The following is a 13,559-nucleotide window of genomic DNA, read 5'->3' as shown; positions in this document are numbered from 1 at the left end:
CTTTGCTGACGCGTAGCTACCTTTAATCGTAAGGTCTCGTCATGACCTACGATCTGATGTGACTTGAGATCCCCGACCGGCTAGCCTGCTTGGCTAGCCGGCTTGGGCACGGCCGCCTCGTTCCTAGCCGGCTAGCTTGGCCAAAACGATCAAGAAGAGGTAGCCGTATCACCTCTAGCCGGCAAGGATTGCCTGACCGGCCAGAGAGTTGGCCGCCTCGTCCTCCAGCCGGCAGGCGCAGCCTAGTCGATCAGAAAACTTGGGCCTTGAAGAATCATACTTGGTCATCCCCTTTAAATAGGAAATGAAGGAGCAGGCTCGATGAGCCTACCCCGGGGTTATCCCCCGACAAAGAGTGAAACCATCTGTGTTACTAAATGATCTCACTGTTTTAGCCTGTCAATCTTCTATTTCACATTTGCTTATAATAGCTTAGCCTGTAAAGAAACTATTGCACTTCACAGAATTTTTTATTTTCTTTAGCAAATTTGTATCATCTAGCAAATGCTATGTACCCTGATAATGTTCAACCAGATGTATTTTTACTCATTTGACACGTGTACTTTGTTATTTTTATAGTTTAAGCAACAATAAAAATTGTATAAGTCAAGAGCACTTGCACGGGCGCGCCTTCGACCACTAGTAGTTCATGAAGACCGGCAAGAGGGTGAACACTGCATTTATCTCGGAGATTGAATGAACATGGAGCAGACCAGCATGTATTGTCAACAGCACAAAATTTCCATCTCCACCATTAATCCAGCCAAGCAATAAAAAGGAAACAGAACAAGCCCACGAGAAGCTCAAGCTTCCACTAAATATAATATTAAATTGCCGAACATGTTCACCGAGTTCAAATCAGAATTTTGAAATCATCAAGTTCAACATTATATAAGGACGCATCGCTATAGATTAAAGGAAATACAACATCTTAGGTAAATTTGGTACATTAATAATTTCCGGGTACATGGGGAAGTCCAGTAGCGCCTCCCCCCTCAAACTTGATGGCTCCTATGCTCAACACCATACCTGAACAGAGTAACGCCGTCAGCAAGCCATGAGGCTCCATAGCTTTCCTTTGACTAGTCGCCGCATAAATCGCCTCCCAATGCTTCTTTTACTCTAGAAGATGATATCCATGGCGCGATAAACTCCGAGTGTTAGAAATGCCTAAGAATTAACAGTCAGAAGTCCACGACATAAGCTGCTTGCCCTGGCAGTATTGTCCAAGTCATCAGCCAAAAATAAGATGGCATAATAGAACTAAGACACCAACAAATGTTGACTTGCTGTCATCTGTGCAGCACATTTCACACTTCAGACACCCAAGCTATCTTCAGTTCAGTGTTCAGAGTTGTTGCCCTCTTCTATTCAGCAGTCTGCGCCGCCACGTCTTCATTCACCTCTGTAATAACCTTAAGAAGGTCCACCGGGGTTGCAGCAGGATCAAGCTCATGACAACCTTCCGGGGCATTGTTGCCTTCTTCACCAGTCAGCAACCGAGAAGGAACCTGATGCGAGAATCGAAACAGCTCACCCTTTGGTATCCTCCTCACCTCCTTGGGGTCCATGTGCCTATGGAACACAGCTTTGAAACCAGCAACCTTCAACAATGGAATCACAGTCAGCCCTTGCTCCTCAGTGAAATCATCAATAACTTCCACAATCTCGTATTTATATATCACATCATCAGGTGTAAGCTCGTTCCAATCAGGAGACCAGTCTCGATACAAAGCCCATGTATCACCTTTCTGAGGAACAATTCTGATAATCCCACGAGGGCCTTTAGTCCAGCTGACTTTGTGTGAAAATATGTTGACTGTTTCCGTAATCTGGTACCTTCCAACCCTAAAATCGCCACATGTTTTCTGGAAACCAGAGGCAACCCAGTTTATTGGTGACAGTTCAATATTGGATTTGGAATTGAGGAAACTCATGCGGATTCTGAAAGGTCTCATTGAGAGAACTTTCTGCACCATTGCATATAGACGAGGCATTCCATCCTCACTGTCATATGTAGCCCATACTTGGTCACTATAAAAAGCTCTCTCTGTGCGATCCTTATCAAAATCATGGAAGTCAGGGTCTGGGACATCAATAGAAACAGGCACACGCTTCTGTTCTGGATTCTTTTCATCAGTTGCGGTTGCAGGTACTTGGGTGTCAACACTTATTGAACTGCATAGCTTTAGTCCTTTGCCAAGCTTGCCAGAGAGGACCCCATTTGCCTTTACGTTGTTGTCACTAGGATATACCTTTCCTTCTGACTTCCTTTTCTCTGCAAACCGTGAATATGCTGCCATGCTCAGCTCTTGCAATTTTCCCCGGACGGCTTCTTTGGCTTTCTCAACAAGTAGACCCCGTGTATCAATCTGGGAGATCTCTCTCAAAACATTAGCTCTCCTTACACTCACTGCAGATCTCAACTTTTCCACTGAAGTGCCATTAACCCGCCCCACATCAGTGAAAGCATTTGTCTCTGTGCTTGCAACCACCGTTTCTTTGTTATCTCCAGCATAATCCACAGTAGTATAATCATTACTATGCCTTCTCCGCTTTGCAAACCGGCCACGCCTTGAAGTAGTTCTCTCAGGGTCACATGTGTTTCCACTTTCAGGGTAGTTGTAGCTGTAGCTCTCTTCATTTCTTCTAGGTTTCTCGGAAGCCTGGGTACTGTAAGCATTTGTGTCAGCTGCAGGCGCTGTCTTGGAGTACTGATTCCACTGAAAGCTTTGACTGTTGTAGGAATCATAAGTACTATCTTGCTGATACCCCACATGCCCTGTTCCCGGAATGCTAGAAGTCCTGCTTGTTGAGCCATATGAATGTTTGGTGGAACTGTGGTTCTGTGGCTGCTGCTTGGTTGACCAGGAGAAAGATGAACTGCTTCCGTTGCAAGGAAATCCAGTCTCTACCGCCATGAACGCGTGATGGCAATTTGGGCACAGAAGGTTATGATTAAGATACATTCTTAAGTACTCATACTGCATACGGCAGCGATTGCAAGATGTCCAGAAAGTATCAACACCAGCAGGACGAGCAGTAGCCTCAGCAGCAGCCGCAGCAGCAGCGGCGGCTGCTGCGGCGGCAGCAGCATTCTTCCGAGCTCTCTTAGTCGCCTTCTTGTCATATGTATACATGCCATTGGTCACGTTGACAACAGAATGATCTGACCTCTTCTGATCATAAATTGCCTTCCGACTAGTATCAGACAACACACTCCACGCCTCAGAGATCAGTTTAAAGGCCTCCTCAGCACCGACTGACTTGTTCTTATCAGGGTGCAGCTGGAGAGCTAGCTTCCTGTACTGCTTCTTCACATCCTCTTCATCCGCAAAGGCGGGTAGGGACAAGATCCGGTACCAGTCACTCTCTCCATCAATCTTAGACTCCGCTGCAAGATGAACTTCAAGAGTGGACGCCATCTGGGATATGCCCTCAAGTGATGGGCAGAGATTCTGGGCCTTGACCGCATACTTGCGTGCACCCCTGAGGTCGCGCGCGTGAAACTTGCTCTCTGCAGTATTTCGTGCTTTCAAAGCTTCATCCATATTGTACTCCACACTCATCTCCACCTTTGAATTGGATCAACAGACAGCTGGACTTGAGCAAGAATGAAGAAGCCCAGGACCAAGAAATGAACAAGAGTTCACTGCACAGTACTGTTGATCTAACCTTGAGGGTTATGAGAACTCCATTGGTCTGCAACAAAGTAGGGCAAATGATAAGAATATTGAGGAACAAAATACAGAGCACACTCCATGGGATTGCAAACAACATAGCGGTAGCACAGCATCCACAGTGAAGTGAAACCTGAGAAAACATGTAAACCAAGCAGTGAAGTACTGAACACTATGAATTTCGGCACTATCCGCCTGGAGTATTAATTTCTAACTTGGTAGGACTGGAAATCAATCTGGAAGCGAAATCTATCTCGTCGTCATTTAATTTCAGCTCCGACAAATTTACTTGGCAGTACACCAAATCTACTCAACTAGAATGGAGTGGACTACGCGCCACTGAGATTTGCTTCAGCGAATCGGGACTTGAAGGCTCAGCAGATCAGCGACCGGAGCTACACCGACCCGCCCAAAAAGGCAATTAATCTTGGGTAGCAAGAGACAGTGTGAGAAAGATCCAACCCAGCTTTCTCCACAAAACTAGGGAATCTGGAGCCCCGGCTCCCCCAGAAACAGCGCCAAAACCCAAGCGAAATGAACACATCGAAGCGCCCAAATCAGCTCAAGAAGAGCCCCAAAACCCGTCAGGAATCCGGCCGAGAGAGGCACCGATCCGGGCGATCCGCGTCCCCGGCGCACCGACCCAGCAGCGGCGCCGAACCCGGGCGCGGAAAGTCCAGAGCCCCAAGAACCCTAGGCCGTCAGATCTGCCGCGACAGGCCACGGCCGGCGGCGAAAAGCACCTGAATCGAGAGCCAAGGAGGAGGGGAGGACGTACCCATGCGGATCGGCTGGAGGAGGCGCAGGAATCGGGGCGGATTGGAGGCCACGAGCTCCCCCGAATTGCAAATCCTTCGGCCCCGGATTTTATTTCGGGGAGGGAGGGACGGAGGAGCTCTAAAAAAAATGAAGCTTTTTAGCTCAAGACTTTTAGTCAAAGCCCCAAAAATCGTAATACCAAATGAGAGGGGTAGCAGCAGAGCAGCAGTAGTAGTAGAAAAGGAGAGTGTAGGTCAGGCCTGCGTGTGTGTGTCCTGTAAAAATAGAGATAGAAGATTATTATTATTCCGCTTTGTTTTTTTTGCGGTTTGCCTTTAAAAGTTTGAAACTTTGCCCTCATTTGGTGCCCCGAATTAAACTCCCCCGCAGTCAGGCCCAAACCCCCGGTCAGGGGCTTTCTGGCCATTTCCGGCTCTCAGACACAAAACATACCGGAGTACAGTACTGCTGGCATTTCTTTATCTTTATTAAGAGGGGGAAGGTTAAGCTGATTACGTACTTTAATTGGGGTTTTAATATTATTAATTGCTGTTTTAAGCTGTGGATTTGACGTTAATGCAGGGCGGAGCACATGGGAAAGTGTCCTAAATATCCCCCAGGTGGGCCCACTAGTCATTGTACCAGAGTGTATACATGGGCAGGTACGTACGTATACGCATAGTATAGGATGAGAAACCTTTATTAGGGGCTATTTCTGTAAAACCACAGAGGTGGGAGCGTAACCCTAGTGCTGCCCGTGTGTGTTGTTAGATCAATCAGATGTGACTAGGGTTGTTTCAGGTATTTCATACTACCTAGCAAAGGATTATGCCTAGGGTTAAGCTAAAATCACAACAACCAGCCACAAAAAGCTTTGCCCTCCTCTACTCTCCAGTGAGCCCTAATATTTTTTCCTGACAAGAGAAGAGATACCTTGTGTGCAGACTGAGAACCTTTTCTACCCCCATGTGGGCCCCACTCTCCCTGTTACCCTTTAAGTACACACAGACACACCCTCTCTACATCATCACCTCACCAGCAATTTGTACTGGTAGTATCAGAGGAAATAATAAAAGTAGGCATATGACACTAGCAGCACAAGAACTAGGAAAATATCTAGCAGCACTGGCACACCTGCTTCTACTTGTATTCTGTTATTGCAACAACAACAAAATTCCAAGGATGTTGCTGGTAATGCATCATGGCACAGCCCTAGGTGCAAATTTGCCTCATTTGAGCATGCAAGGAAAAAGTAGACAAGAAGAGTGTGAGTCTTCCACTGTGCATCTGCATTCAGCTCTGAGTTGCATGAATCCAGTTTCAGAATGCCTCTTGTGTGATCCTGAACAAATGGCACTCTGTGCTCTTGTTGATAAGCCTGAAGATCCCAGCTCTTCAGATTTCAGTGTGTAGTAGGTTAACATTGGTTACAGATTGAACCAGAAAAGTGTCTTCACAGGAATAATGTGGTTGTATGAGAACTGAGTTGAGCAGATTGTGTTTCTGTCACTTTGTTCAAGAACTGAAGAGTTGTTTGGCAGTAGCACCCAGGAGCTGAATCTTCAGGTGACAGGATCAGCCTACATACATGTTGCCAGTCACCAAAGGAACATCACTTGGATAATAATATGTCATGTTCACAAGCTTAAACAACAAAGTCTCTGGGAGTTTTGCTGCCAGACCAAAGTAGCAGCGTGGCAGCCCAGATAGATAAATGCCCAGGTCTGCAAGTAGCTGCAAGTTAGGCAGTTGATGTGTTCAGTTTCAGGATGGAACTAAGATCACAGTCAAGGTGCATACCTGGTAGTACATAAATAGCGACAAAGTTCCCTAAAAAATATAGCGACAAAACTTGGACAAACTCCACGCCACAACCATTTTGCAGTTTGAATTCCTGACTTTGGTCACCTGAGGTCATTATTCCAAAGTAAACATACACGAAAAGCATGACAACATTTACTAGTCACAAGTTTCATACACTGCGAGAAAGTCCAATAAATAGCCCTTCATGTTTCCAGCATCGGCAGAAATCATACAAGGTGTTATCATGAGAGAAGGTTCATAACAGCCAAAATAGCATTGATAGATAAATACAGTCACATCGTCGGACAAAAAGGAACTGCAATTTACATCTAGGAACGCGTTGCTAACAGTACAGACTCTAAAATGATCTGAAACTATACAAATAAACTTTAGCTTCTTGTATCTTGATTCATGAATCATATGTTCAATAATTATGTACAGTACATGGTACAACGGGGATGATCTATCCATGGAAAAAGTTCATCACCGGACAGTTCGATAGAGGTGAGAGTAAACTCGCTTGGTCCTGTAAACAATGACAAGGCTCAAGCCAGCACCCACGACGCAAAATGCTGACATGATCAACGAGCTGACAAAGAAACAAACAGCCCCTTCACACTTCAGTGGCCCATTTGCAAGTAAACCCATGCCCTGAAGAAATTGTGGAGACGACGACGCTGAGCTCTGTGCTTGCCTCTCAGCTTCATAGTCATAGAAGCTACTGGCAATGAGACCTGAGAAGATCAGCGACCCTGTGGGGTTTGCTACTGTGAGGAAATTATACATTGCACCGAAGTGTTTTACGCCGAAAAGTTCAGAAACGGCAGCCGGCACAATAGCCCAGTGAGCACCATATCCAAGTCCAACCAGGAAGGTTCCCATGTACATAGTTCCAGGCCAAGCCATTGCAAAGAGGAAATGTCCAGCAGCCATCAGTATCTGAGCGAGGGCCAATGCTATGTGCCTTGGGTATTTACGCTCCCTGATCAGAAGAATAGTTGGTCAATCTATGAAGAAAGCCTGGCCAATATTTGAGATGTATGAAGAATTATCCGAATTTAACAAACAAGTACCATGGCAGAATATTATTAGTCAAGTAAATATGAGTCATAACTACGATAAAAACTATTTCCAAATTTTACTGATAATACAGGTACTGCAAAATGATAGTTATCATTTTTATGTGTTGTGTTAACAGTGGATGCCAGATCAAAATGTGGAGAACCTAGTGTTGGTACCTGACAATAATCTCAGAGAAGTAACCACCTCCAACACGACCAAGGAAGTTCCATATGCTCGTCAATGACACGAAGTTATGCGCGTCTTTGAAACCAGCAGCTTGGCTCATCTGACCCAAATTATCGATCACCGTCAGCCCTGATCCAGACCCAAGCAGAAGCGATAACCAAATAAGCCAAAAATCAGCCTTGACCAATGCCTGCATCAGGGTGAAGTTCTCCCCCCTATGTGGTCCCTTCCTGACTCTAACCCCACCTCTTGCTGCAGCTTGAACTAACCTGGTCTGCAAGTCTGCAATTCTTCTTCTCCTTTCAGATGGGGATAAAGAGTCAATGTCTTTAGGCTTCTCTTCTTCCATCTCACTTAGAATCAACTCTGGTTGATCCTCCGTTTCATGTGAAGTACTTGCCTCTCCTTTTAATGCTTCAGACAGCAGAGCCTCTTCATATGGACTTGGATATTCAGTTTTCAAGCTAAACGTCAGGGCCACCGGGATCGCGATCGGTAAAATAAGCAAGATGAAAAGAAACACTGTGAGAGAAATAGCCACATTATCACTCACTTCCAGGAAATCTTGGACTAGCATCACACCAACGAGATATGAGGCAAGGAGCATGCAAATGGTGTAGATGAACATGAAGCTGTTCTTGTCAGATGACCGCACCTGTCGGTGACCCCCAACAGGCCTTATAACAAACATCAGGCCAATGGCAACAAGTGATGGCCCTACTGCGACCATGAAGATAAGAGTTGCATGGTCTGGTGTGTGCATAACTGCAAACAATTGAGTGAGAATTGCACTGCTAAGGCCAGCAAATCCTTTCAGAATACCCACAGTTGGCCCCCTGCTCTTTGGGAAATTCTGGATGCATGTAACGAGTGAAGTTGTGTTGAAATATGTCTCGCCGTTGGTTCCAACAAAGATAAGGACACACATCTGAATTAAAAACATCAAGAAGTATTATATTAGTATAGAAAATTAAGCAAAAGGAAGCAAATAACTACCCAAGTTCCAGATTTTTGTTTGCATTTATCTAATTGTGGGGATTCCCTATTTTCTCCACATAGTTTGGGATCCAGGTCTCCTGGATAACAATGCAACTCATTGGTCAACTTTAGTTGGAGAAGCCATTCTATAGTTCCATATACAAAACTGAACTTACATAGTGTACAGTCTATCAATTTATAAATTTAAGAGATAGAAACAAAACAAAAGAATGTAGCTCTGCATGGCAAGTAACAAATGTGTGGATTACGTCATCGAGCTGCACACCAATAATTGCTTGACCAAGCAACTGAGGCTGTGTAGATAGCTCATATATCCTCCAGGCTTTTTGGGGAATCAAGAAAATGATGTGCTCCGTAAAAAAAAATGATGTGGCCAAACTAATTGTTTACTTGTAAATAAACAATCATTCAGCCATTCACCGGTCAATCATAGTGATTGTGATGATGATTTGTGATATGGCGTGCAGTTTTCGCAATCAAACATCAAACCTGGCAAAGCTATGTGCACATTGATGACAGCCATAAATTTACAATACTACTAACGTGTGAGAAATTTGGAGAAACACAGGAAGTTTAGGAAGTAAGAGTGTAAGACTTGACTACTTTGCCAGCTAATCCGAAGAAGACCAATAATGTTTATAGTGAATCCATATCATATTAAGAAAGAAAATGTGTTACAAAAGCAACACCTTAATTGAATTAAGAAGGATCTCTGTTGTATCAATTTCACGCCGATAAAGAATCTAAGGCTTGAACATTGACAAATAGGCAATCGATTGCTGTGACAGTAAATAATTAGGAGGAGAACCTGTGGGACACAAAAAAGCTTCGGCCCTCCCGCGTCGCTCGACCGTGAGGCAACCGTAGCCGTCATCGACAGTCTCTCCCGTACCTCCTCAACCCTTGCCACTGCCGAAGGGCGCTGCCAGGCGAAGCCCGGGCAACGTCAGGGGCGGCAGGGCCCTTCCTCCTCCCTCCTTGGTGGTGGTCGGCGCGGGATGGCGTCGCCACACAGAGATGTGGTGTTGCTTGTGCGGCGTGGTGTCATGGTGATGCGGCCTCATGGTGGTGGTGGCTATCCTCGGGACCTGCATGGACGGTTGGGTGGTGGTGACGGTCGTTCGGCGGGATCGCAGATCTAGCGCGGGCTGTGTATAACACAGTAGCCGGTGTCATGCCTGTTGTAGTGTATATGCGGATTGCCTGGTCCTTTTTATCAGTTTGCACTTTTGATTGTGTTGGCTAGTGCATGAAGCTTGACATGGTATCAGAGCCTAAGGTCTTGAGTTCAAGTCCTAGCTTTCGTAGTTTATCCAAAAAATTGTTGTTACCCCTCTTAGTCCACGTATAGGCCTCTTGACCATAGCTTTGAGTCTATTCACATGTTAACTTCCCGCGTCACACATGAGAGGGGGTGTTGAAGTGTATTTTCGATTGCCTAGCCCTTTCCATCAGTCCAGACTATGGACTGTGTTGGCTAGTGCATGAAGCTTGACAACACCCTTCCTAATGCGGCAGCATGGTCGTAGGCATGCCAAGGTGGCTAGTGGTGGGCGGGTTCATCGGTTGTCGTGCAAATCTTGGGCATGATGGCGGTGCGGGCATGTAGTGTTCCGGTGGCTGTGATCTGGCAAGCGGTGTAGGGTCACGGCGGCGGTCTCCATTCTCCTGGGTCTGAGCCGGCGGCGCGTGGGGCGGCGCAGGGTATCGACCGTGGTATCGGGTCTGCCACGCACACAACAAAGGTGGTTCTGTCCTAGGGCTCATGCTCGCTTGGGCCAGATTTGGGCCCAAGGCGGGTCGAGGTTCTTGCTCCGGGTAGATGAGGTTGGGCTAGGTACCGAATTGAGCTCACGGGTGGTGAGCTGACGGCACGATGGGTAGCGGTGGTTATCGTGTCGCTGCTGCACAGTCGGACGGATCGATGCCAATGGCCATGGGCGTGGGTCAAGCTCGCCTGGGCCAAGGCTAGAGTACTAAGGCGGGGGTTTGCTCAATGATGGACGTCGGAAATCACTAGGGTGTGTGCCTCCCGGTCCATCGGAATTGGTTGGGGACGCAGAGCGTAGGCGCTTCCTACCGTGGAAGCATGTAACGCAGACTTGGGGGCTGATGTCGGGCTAGGAGTGGAAGGAGGTGCCCTTTGCTCTTCCTACCATGGTTGGTTGATATGCGGTGATGTAGACAGTTGGCGGCGTCACGAGTCATGGATGCTGGGGCGGCGGACTCGAGTGGAGGTCCATATGGTTGGCTCTTTGGCGGGCATCATGAAGGCAATGGTGGCTATGCCTCTTGGTCGTATTGGCGGTGAGGAGTGCGGCGGCGGGTGGCTCAGACTCGCTCTCTATCGTTGACAATGGCGATGCCTAGATCCAGATTTGGAGGCTTATGCTCGTTGTGGTAGTGCGGGCCTCGTGCTGCACTAGTGAGCCACCGACCAAAAGTTCATGCTTTTGGCACCAACGACGGCGCCTGCAAGTCACCGCTCTTCTCTTGAGGACGTCATTGTGCTTCTCCTCTCTGTGCCAAGGTTACGAGTGAAGATCCTTGTCCGGACTCAGCAGCGACGTCGCTTAGTGTTGTGTCCCCTCTTGAGGCCGTTGTCGTGGAGCTTAGGTGTCCTAAAACGTGTCATGATGTTGTATTCAGACCTACATGCGCTATTTTTCAACAACATAGTCGCATTGCGTTTATGTTGGTGCATTTATCTCGGGATCTGCTTTGTAAAGAGGGCTGCCTAACAACCTTGTATCATTCGGCCGGCCGTGTACTTTGATTTGTGCTTATCCTAGTAAATAATTAGGCATAATATGGTGACTACTGAAAACAAAAGTGAGGCATATGGCCAACATTACTAGTGACAAAGACAAGTTATTATAAATAAAGAATAGCAGAAGAATACACCATTGGTCGGCCAGCATTACACACTTACACATGTGTGATTGGTCAAATTCACAAGAAAGGCGGTGCATAGAAAACTGATTTAATCTAAGATGTACCATCCCTCCACGCCATTTTCACCAGCTGATCCTATCCAGCAAGTAACCCTCATTTTATTTAATTATCATGTGCTGTGCGGTCTACATCACATGTTAAGCCCACCTTGTTTGCAATTCCATAAACAAATTGGCACGACGACCTGAATGTATTGTGTGTTAATTCAGCAGTAGCATTCAAAGTTGAAGACCATTTTGAACAGCTTTGTGATTTAATCAGACTCAATGGTACCAGCAATCAATGAATTATGAATGAATCAATCTACTGTAAGAAATAAGCAGCGCACAATTCAAAAAAGAAAGAAAGAAGTAGCGCAAAGACTTACTGACCATGGAGAGAGGCAGCGGCGGCGCCTGCTTAGTGACTATGAGCCATAGCCATCCGTACCCGAGGAAGTTCTGCAGGGCGCCGATGAGCAGCATGGCCCAGGCGGGCAGCATGGCGGAGAGCGTGCCGGCGAGGAAGCCGACGCAGTCCCCGAGGTCCTTTGCGATGCCGAGCGCGGCGAGCTGGCGCTGGTTGTAGCCGAGGGCGGCCTTGAGGACGGGCGAGATGGCGCCGAAGAGGTAGCCGATGCCGGCCATGGACTGCAGCCACATTGCGGCGACGAAGACGAGCCATCGGTTGGTGGAGAAGGCCCTGAACCTGTCGGCGAGCATCCCCATCCCCGCCGGAGCGGCCAAGAAAGCTTATGCTTGTTGGTTGGGGAATTTGTCGCCCGAGGTCAAGGTGAAGGTCAAGGATTGGATTTTTGATGGTGGAATGGGAGGAAGGTATCCTATCCTGGAGCCGCCGGAGAGATTGATGGAAGGAAGTAAACCGGGCGCAGATTTGGAGCCAAAAAAAGGAAGGCTTTTAATGGCAGGAGGCAAAGAACGCGCCTCGCTTGGCTTGGCTTTGCTTTGCTTTTGCTCGGGTCAGGTCAGGACGTCGGGTGGAGGTGGCGCTAAACAAAAATTTGTTTATCGCAGAGGTAGAGGAAATGATGGCGGACGGGAAGGAAAGAAGACCTTTACTTTACACCAACTGAATGCAAAAGTTGAGGAGAAAAGACGCAGTGCTCGATCGAAATGATGAACTGTCTGCTATTTTGTGTGTGGATGGCTGTATTTCATGACATGGTCGGATGACGAGCAGGGAGGAGAGGGACGATGCGAATCTCCAATGCGCTGCGCAAGAGGCTGAGGAGTTTATTCCGAGATTTATAAGTAAGGAGACACTACTTGACTACGTAACCAAACGATCGATTCGACGGTACCATCCCATCCAATCATACACACGTTCCTGCCGAAAAATGGAGCTAGGCCAAAATAGTACTCCTCTGTTTCTAAATACTCCCTCCGTTTGAAAATACTAGTGAACCAATGTATCTACTCCCTCCGCTCCTAAATATAAGTCTTTTAAGCGATTTTACTAGGGGACTACATACGGAACAAAATAAATGAATCTATACTTTAAAATATATCTATATACATCCGTATGTAGCCATTTAGTGAAATCTCTAAAAAAGACATATATTATGGAAGTATATTTTAGTTTAGATACATCCATTTATATTTGTTTTTATGACAAGTAATTTCAAAAGAAGAATACTTGTTGTTAAGAAAAACTATATTAGTCCTTGCCAACAATAAATATCACTTCCTCTGTTTCTAAATATAAGACTTTTTAAAAATTGCATTATCAACTGTATACGGATGTACATGAATATATTTTAAAATGTGTGGAAACCCGCATATATGGGGCCGAGATTTTGCCGTGCCCGCGGGGCGGGATGCAGTGTCTGATCGGACATATTTTCTTATCTCGACCCACGTTTTGACGATTATTTTCTGGATCGGAACAGGACGCGGTTCTGCTAAAGTTCCTCTTAACGGCTCCTCCCGTTGCCCGGACAGATATTTTCCTTGGCTGCTTCATTCAGCTGCCCCACTGAATTGCATTGCATTGCATTGCAAAGGTACAAACACACCCCTGCCGGCCGGTTCGCCTGATTCTATTTCTACGTCTCGCCCAAAAGCCAGTTTTTTTTTTCTTTTCTCCCTGCTTCTACTGTACCATGCATGCGCCCCA

General features: G+C 46.5%; 2 protein-coding genes across 3 annotated transcripts; both read right to left on the bottom strand.

Annotated features, from left to right (window-relative positions):
* Positions 1-809: 809 nt before the first annotated feature.
* On the bottom strand, positions 810-4,708 carry LOC123426542. The gene is made up of 2 exons (XM_045110391.1): positions 4,459-4,708; positions 810-3,702 (listed from the first exon to the last, which is right to left on the bottom strand). The coding sequence occupies exon 2, from the start codon at positions 3,567-3,569 to the stop codon at positions 1,368-1,370; it is 2,202 nt and encodes a 733-aa protein (XP_044966326.1). The 5' UTR covers positions 3,570-3,702; positions 4,459-4,708; the 3' UTR covers positions 810-1,367.
* A 1,793-nt stretch (positions 4,709-6,501) lies between these two features.
* Positions 6,502-12,721, bottom strand: LOC123426543 (protein NUCLEAR FUSION DEFECTIVE 4-like). 2 transcript variants are annotated; one of them, XM_045110392.1, is made up of 3 exons: positions 11,816-12,721; positions 7,481-8,418; positions 6,502-7,224 (listed from the first exon to the last, which is right to left on the bottom strand). In XM_045110392.1, the coding sequence occupies exons 1-3, from the start codon at positions 12,149-12,151 to the stop codon at positions 6,726-6,728; spliced, it is 1,773 nt and encodes a 590-aa protein (XP_044966327.1). In that variant the 5' UTR covers positions 12,152-12,721; the 3' UTR covers positions 6,502-6,725. The 2 variants fall into 2 exon arrangements, with proteins under 2 accessions (XP_044966327.1, XP_044966328.1); XM_045110393.1 differs by having other exon boundaries at positions 11,812-11,900.
* Between the last annotated feature and the right edge of the window lie 838 nt (positions 12,722-13,559).

The sequence above is a fragment of the Hordeum vulgare genome, chromosome 2H (assembly GCF_904849725.1).
Source record: "Hordeum vulgare subsp. vulgare chromosome 2H, MorexV3_pseudomolecules_assembly, whole genome shotgun sequence".
In the NCBI taxonomy this organism is placed as follows: domain Eukaryota; kingdom Viridiplantae; phylum Streptophyta; class Magnoliopsida; order Poales; family Poaceae; genus Hordeum; species Hordeum vulgare.
This window is presented reverse-complemented; position numbering and strand designations above follow the sequence as displayed.

Bases quoted from the DNA above. Each gene is read 5' to 3' on its own strand.
- LOC123426542 (XM_045110391.1), bottom strand. From the start codon at position 3,569: ATGAGTGTGGAGTACAATATGGATGAAGCTTTGAAAGCACGAAATACT.
- LOC123426543 (XM_045110392.1), bottom strand. From the start codon at position 12,151: ATGGGGATGCTCGCCGACAGGTTCAGGGCCTTCTCCACCAACCGATGG. The intron at 8,419-11,815 runs GTCAGTAAGTCT...TTTTTAATTCAG, and splicing joins CGCCGCTGCCTCTCTCCATG to ATGTGTGTCCTTATCTTTGT. The intron at 7,225-7,480 runs GTACCAACACTA...TCTTCTGATCAG, and splicing joins TTCTCTGAGATTATTGTCAG to GGAGCGTAAATACCCAAGGC.